This window comes from Cololabis saira, chromosome 3, assembly GCF_033807715.1.
Source record: "Cololabis saira isolate AMF1-May2022 chromosome 3, fColSai1.1, whole genome shotgun sequence".
NCBI lineage: Eukaryota > Metazoa > Chordata > Actinopteri > Beloniformes > Belonidae > Cololabis > Cololabis saira.
In genome coordinates this window covers 29,292,486-29,298,502 of record NC_084589.1, presented here as the reverse complement: position 1 = coordinate 29,298,502, position 6,017 = coordinate 29,292,486, and the positions used below count along the sequence as shown (strand labels likewise).

Below are 6,017 nucleotides of genomic sequence, written 5' to 3'. Positions count from 1 at the left end.
ACTGATTTGTCTAGGTCAGTTTCACTATTTTTTAAGTGCTTCTCTTGAACCATAATTCAAAAGCAATGTCTGATTATCATTAGTCAGTAAATTATTGTCAGTTTCAAGTTATTTCAAAGACCATTGTGGTTTTTATACCTTTGAATGGAAGGTCTCCAAAAATGTGTCAACATCTCTATGTTCATTCAAGTGGAAAAATATCTGGCAAGTACATCCAAACATCTGCATCGCTGAGCTTTCCTTGACCCTGCTTAAGCACTTCATAATTTATTGCTTGTGATTGATGACTTATCCATGCATAGTTTCCCCTGCCATATAATATATATGCACAAATGTATGAATAGTGTTCAAACTTTGAGCCTATTCTGGAAGGGCCCTTGATCAATCCCCCTTGATCTTATATATGTTGAAAAAAGTGAGTGTTGCATTGCAAGTTTCATAACGCAGACAATGAAAAAGGTTTTATTTGACAACTTTATTTGCATTTAACAACTGGGATATCTACTGAAAGCTAAAGTTGGATTCTAGCACTGCTCTGGGTTTCTTGGGTTACGTTCGTTGTTTTTTCCTTTTATAGTTTTGTTTTGGCATTGACGTATTGACCTACACATCTTCAAGCGTCGTCTTCAGCCTCCTCCTCAAATTCGCCCTCTTCCTCAGCAGTGGCGTCCTGGTACTGCTGGTACTCAGACACCAGGTCATTCATGTTGCTCTCTGCCTCAGTGAACTCCATCTCATCCATACCTTCACCTGTGTACCAATGCAAGAAAGCCTTACGCCGGAACATAGCTGTAAACTGCTCGGAAATGCGCTTAAACAGCTCCTGGATGGCTGTGCTGTTGCCAATGAAAGTGACAGCCATCTTGAGGCCACGAGGTGGAATGTCACAGACGGCGGTCTTGACATTGTTGGGGATCCATTCAACAAAGTAACTGCTGTTCTTGTTCTGCACATTGAGCATCTGCTCATCAACCTCTTTCATGGACATGCGGCCACGGAACACAGCGGCAACTGTGAGATAGCGGCCGTGACGTGGGTCGCACGCAGCCATCATGTTCTTGGCGTCGAACACCTGCTGAGTGAGCTCAGGAACTGTGAGTGCACGGTACTGCTGGCTGCCCCTGCTGGTCAGGGGAGCGAAGCCAGGCATAAAGAAGTGCAGACGGGGGAAAGGCACCATGTTCACAGCCAGTTTGCGGAGATCAGCGTTGAGCTGGCCAGGGAATCGCAGGCAAGTGGTGACACCGCTCATGGTGGCAGACACCAGATGGTTAAGGTCTCCATAAGTGGGTGTTGTTAGTTTCAGAGTGCGGAAGCAAATGTCGTACAGAGCCTCATTGTCAATGCAGTAAGTTTCATCTGTGTTCTCCACAAGCTGGTGGACGGACAAGGTGGCATTGTAGGGCTCAACCACTGTGTCTGAAACCTGTGAACACAGACACAGAGCGTTTCTTTTTTTCTGATCTCGGATATGAAACCTACAGTAAAATAAACTAAAATAAAAACCCCAAAAATGAAACTCATCATGTGCCATCACAAGGATGAGTTACCTTGGGGGAAGGCACCACACTGAAGGTATTCATGATGCGGTCAGGGTATTCCTCACGGATCTTGCTGATGAGAAGGGTTCCCATACCAGATCCTGTTCCACCACCAAGAGAGTGGGTGAGCTGGAAGCCCTGAAGGCAGTCACAGCTCTCAGACTCCTTACGGACCACATCAAGGACAGAGTCCACTAACTCAGCCCCTTCCGTGTAGTGACCCTTGGCCCAGTTGTTACCAGCACCGCTCTGACCTGTGGGAATAGTAAGGCATAAAAAGTCAGCCATCTTCTGCTTTTAATAACGTTATTGATATTTTCATATGAAACATCTTTGTTGCACCCACCAAAGACAAAGTTGTCAGGTCTGAAGATCTGACCAAAGGGTCCAGACCTCACAGAATCCATAGTACCAGGCTCCAAATCAACGAGAATGGCCCGAGGCACGTATTTTCCTCCTGCACACCGAAGACGGTGAGAACAAAAGGAAAAGAGAGGAGAAAGAAAGGACATACCAACTCAATAATGAACAGAAAAACTATCAAAAATGTGTGAAAATTCATGCACAACAGTCGACAAAAATACAACATATTGCATGTCTAAATGCAATCGCAAAGTTGAACATATTGATGATTTAAATTTTAACAAACTGTTTATAATCAGTTTAAAATGAAAGGCCTACCTGTGGCTTCATTGTAGTAAACACTGATTCTGTCCAGCTGCAGGTCGCTGTCTCCATGGTAGGTTCCTGTTGGATCAATACCGTGCTCATCGCTGATCACTTCCCAGAACTGCAGAAACAAAATGGGTTGTATCACATGACAGCTACTTGCAGCAGAATGGTTTACTCATTAGCCATGAGGTTTAAAGGGACTGGGGATTGGGAAAAAGGCATGAGGTTTGCAGTTTGTAGTCTTATGGATAATCCAGAATATTTTCCCCCTCTTCAGCAAATCATATCTTAATTCGTTTCCTGCAACACAGCTGTTAATATTTCCATAGTTGGCAACTGATGACTCTGCAGAATGCAGCTCTTTAGTACAGATAATGCAGGAGGAGGACAAAGTAGCTACAGATCACTCTGCAGGGTGTACTGAAAATAAACGTAATTTGCATGCAGTCACGCCACACTGAAGACACCACTGTCTTCTGATCTGTAATCCAGTGTTTCTCACCCTGTAAAAAAGGTATAAATGTGCATTTTTAAATCTAGTGTCATAGTGTAGATACAGTCATTTGCATGTTGCTTCTCCAAGCCAGACTTTTCTTTGTAATACAATACTGGCTTCCGTCCCACTTTTTTATTTTTTTTTCCCCTTCTCCTCTCCCAAAACCGCAGCAGAAGGAGGTTTTACAGTAATCTGGATAAGCTGATTCTATTACAGATGAGTACTGAAGAGATTGGGAGCCAACTGTAGACTAATACGACATTTAATCCAGAAAATGTAAAACAACGAGGACCAAGTGACCTTTATGGCAGGGAGAAAACAGCCCAGCAGTACAAAAGACAAATAGCCTAAAAGGAGCAACTGATAAATTGATGGACAGTTGACACAAACGCCTTAGGTAGCTATCAGTTAGACTTAAAATCACAGTGAAAGAATGAGGACAATAAGCAATGCCACACCCTGACCCAGTTTACTATAATGTAAGCGCTTCTGTCAGTCATAACTGCTAGACAGCCGAGTCAATGAATCCTCAGGGAAAAGGGGGAAATGAAGATCATATTTGTCAGGTCTTCAGTAGTTATTTTATCACCTTGCTAGCTAAACATAAATATAGAAATTCAGGTGTAAAAAAGACAATTATAATTGCCATATTTTGGGTGCATTTGGCACAATTATTCTAGAAGGGCATTAGCCACAATTGCATATTAAGCCAATTGAGAAACCAATGACCTCACCCACTGTGCATCAGCTGTTTCCTCCATGATCCCCCACCCTACTCTTAATTTGGTTAGGGGAGGAAAGGCATTGATTACAAAGAAGGGTCTGGCTTTCCAGGACATACTTCCAGGACAATAATGATGCTCATTAGAAAATCAGGCCCATTGTTCTGATGGTCTTTAAAAAAGGGGTCTGTTTCCCACTTGAACACCTGCAATGTGTAGGAAATCATTGAATTGTAAAAAGTGAGACAAAAAAACATGGATAATTATGAGCCACGAAGAGCCACTGTTGCAGACTACAATTGTTAGTCCAAGACTGAGTGGGTGATGAATTGATTTGTTCAAGTCCCTGTCCAGACTATGCAGACTTTGCTTCTTTGGTAGATATAAAATGCTGTCAAAGGATCAAAATGATCCTCGGGTCAACAATAATACCTATATTAGTGGAAGGCAATTGTAAAAGAACAAACAGGGTTTGCAATTTCTCTTTGTAAAATTTACTTTTCCCCCCTTTACCAATTATTCATGCCACACCCATCCACAGCTGTCTGCTTTCTACAGCTGAAACTGTAGTCTGCCTCTAGTCTACAGCCTGTCAGAATTATGTCTAATCGATATGGGCTATTGCTTCAATGGAAATTTAGAGAAAGAGAGAGAGAGGGAGGGGGAATAAAAGCTAGGCCTCTCATCTCAGCTCCCACTCATTGTCTGAGATGCCATTCATATCTGCCTGTGCCAGACAAAGAAATCAGATTGCAGACTACACTGACTGGGAGGCACAAGTGCAGAATAGACAATGATGTCCCCTTCTTCTCAGTAATTTTCTCTCCAAACAATGTCTTATGGTCCGCTGAATGTAAGGTCTTGAGACACTGACACGCGTGTTGTGTGAACAAAACCCGTTCAGTTACAAGAGTCCCGTTATTCCAATGCACACACCCACCCACCACCCACCAGTTACCGCAATGCACAAGAGCCACTCAGAAAGAGCACAAAGACCGGCTTATTACTGCTTAATAGAGGTATCTCATCATTCATAGCATGTTCACAACAAAAATTAAAAACTAAAAATTTGTTTTACGTGCATGCATTTCTTTGGGGGGCAAAAAGAACTGTAGCGTGGCGTGAAATAAACTATTTTTTTAATTACTCCTTTTCTTTCTAAGGAATTATTCATACATTCTCAACATGTTGGCAACTTACCTTAGCACCAATCTGGTTTCCACACTGGCCGGCCTGGATATGCACAATTTCCCTCATTATGGACGCGAAGGTGTAACAGCGAAGAGTAAAAAGATGTAGGTGGACTGGACAGCCGCGGAGGTGCCGATGAGGCGGACTGCTGAGCGTGTGCGGGACAATGGCTTTATAACGTTGGAGCGCTTCCAGGGCCGGGCCGGGGGCGAGGCCACGCCCCCACCAGGCACTTCTCTGCGCCGATTGGCTGACAGGACCGACAGGTGGGCGGGGCGACACAGCTGCAGACCAGGGAGTGGAACTCAGGGAGAGATATTGACCAGAATTTTACCAGCTGGTGTCCAGAAATACCCGGTATAATCAGTACTCGAGTTGTAAAAAAAAATCAGGGGGGATGGTGGATTTTATCATATGGGGACAGATAATTTGTGCTGATTACAAATAATATAATATATTACAAATTATAGCACTGACCAAAACACCTGCAGAAATACTGCAGGAATGACATAGCAGCAGATAAATGCAGCCTTCTGTAAGCTTTAAATATCCACTGGGCTTACATCAAATACATCAAAACACAACAATAAAAAACAGTTTTCCGAACTTATCAATATGACTCTGTCCTTCACAGGATAAGTAAAATGGATCACTGCAAAAACTCAAATCTTAACAAGAATATTTGTCTTATTTCTAGTTAAAATGTCTCATTTTAATAAAAAAATCTCATTACACTTAAAACAAGACTCATCACTGGAAAAAACAACAATTTTCACTTAAAATAAGTAGAAAAATCTGCCAAGATTTTTTTGTAATGAGAAGATATATCTTGTCCCATTGGCAGATTTTTTTACTTATTTCAAGTGAAAATCTACTTGAAACAGGTGAAAATTGTCAAATAAGTTATTTTTCTGGTGATGACTCTAAATGTTGAAATAGCAGTAAAACCACATTCATTGATGAAATGACATAAGGGATGGAAAGGGGGGATGGCAGTTTTACAGGGGGGATGATTTTGACCGTTTTTATTTCATGGGGGATGCCATCCCCCCTCATCCCCTCTCAACTCGAGTACTGGGTATAATGAATTACAGCCGTTTAGGCCTCAGCTAATTCTTATCGTCACTATTGCTACTTCAAAAACAAAAAAAAAAAAGTATAAAGATGGAAAACAATTTGACCAGTTTGTTTCAGTCTGTTTTAGCCTTTCTCTGGCTTCTCTCCTCAAATCATTATAATCCGTAATGTACGCTGCTACATTACTTAAAGGCTCTAGGTGGAGGAAATGGTTTGTCGATAGATATCATTGTAAATCCAATTGTATGCTTTTAATCTGCAGTGGACCTGAAAGGGTCATTCTTCCGCTTTCCTTGTTTTCTCTATGTGCTAAACTAC

The 6,017-nt window shown here is 42.0% G+C and overlaps 1 protein-coding gene across 1 annotated transcript; it reads right to left on the bottom strand.

The window, feature by feature from the left end:
• Positions 1-460: 460 nt before the first annotated feature.
• tubb5 (tubulin, beta 5) lies at positions 461-4,775 on the bottom strand. Its single transcript, XM_061717136.1, has 5 exons — positions 4,632-4,775; positions 2,223-2,331; positions 1,888-1,998; positions 1,551-1,795; positions 461-1,426 (listed from the first exon to the last, which is right to left on the bottom strand). Exons 1-5 carry the CDS (start codon positions 4,686-4,688, stop codon positions 614-616), a joined length of 1,335 nt encoding a protein of 444 aa, XP_061573120.1. The 5' UTR covers positions 4,689-4,775; the 3' UTR covers positions 461-613.
• Positions 4,776-6,017: the final 1,242 nt, after the last annotated feature.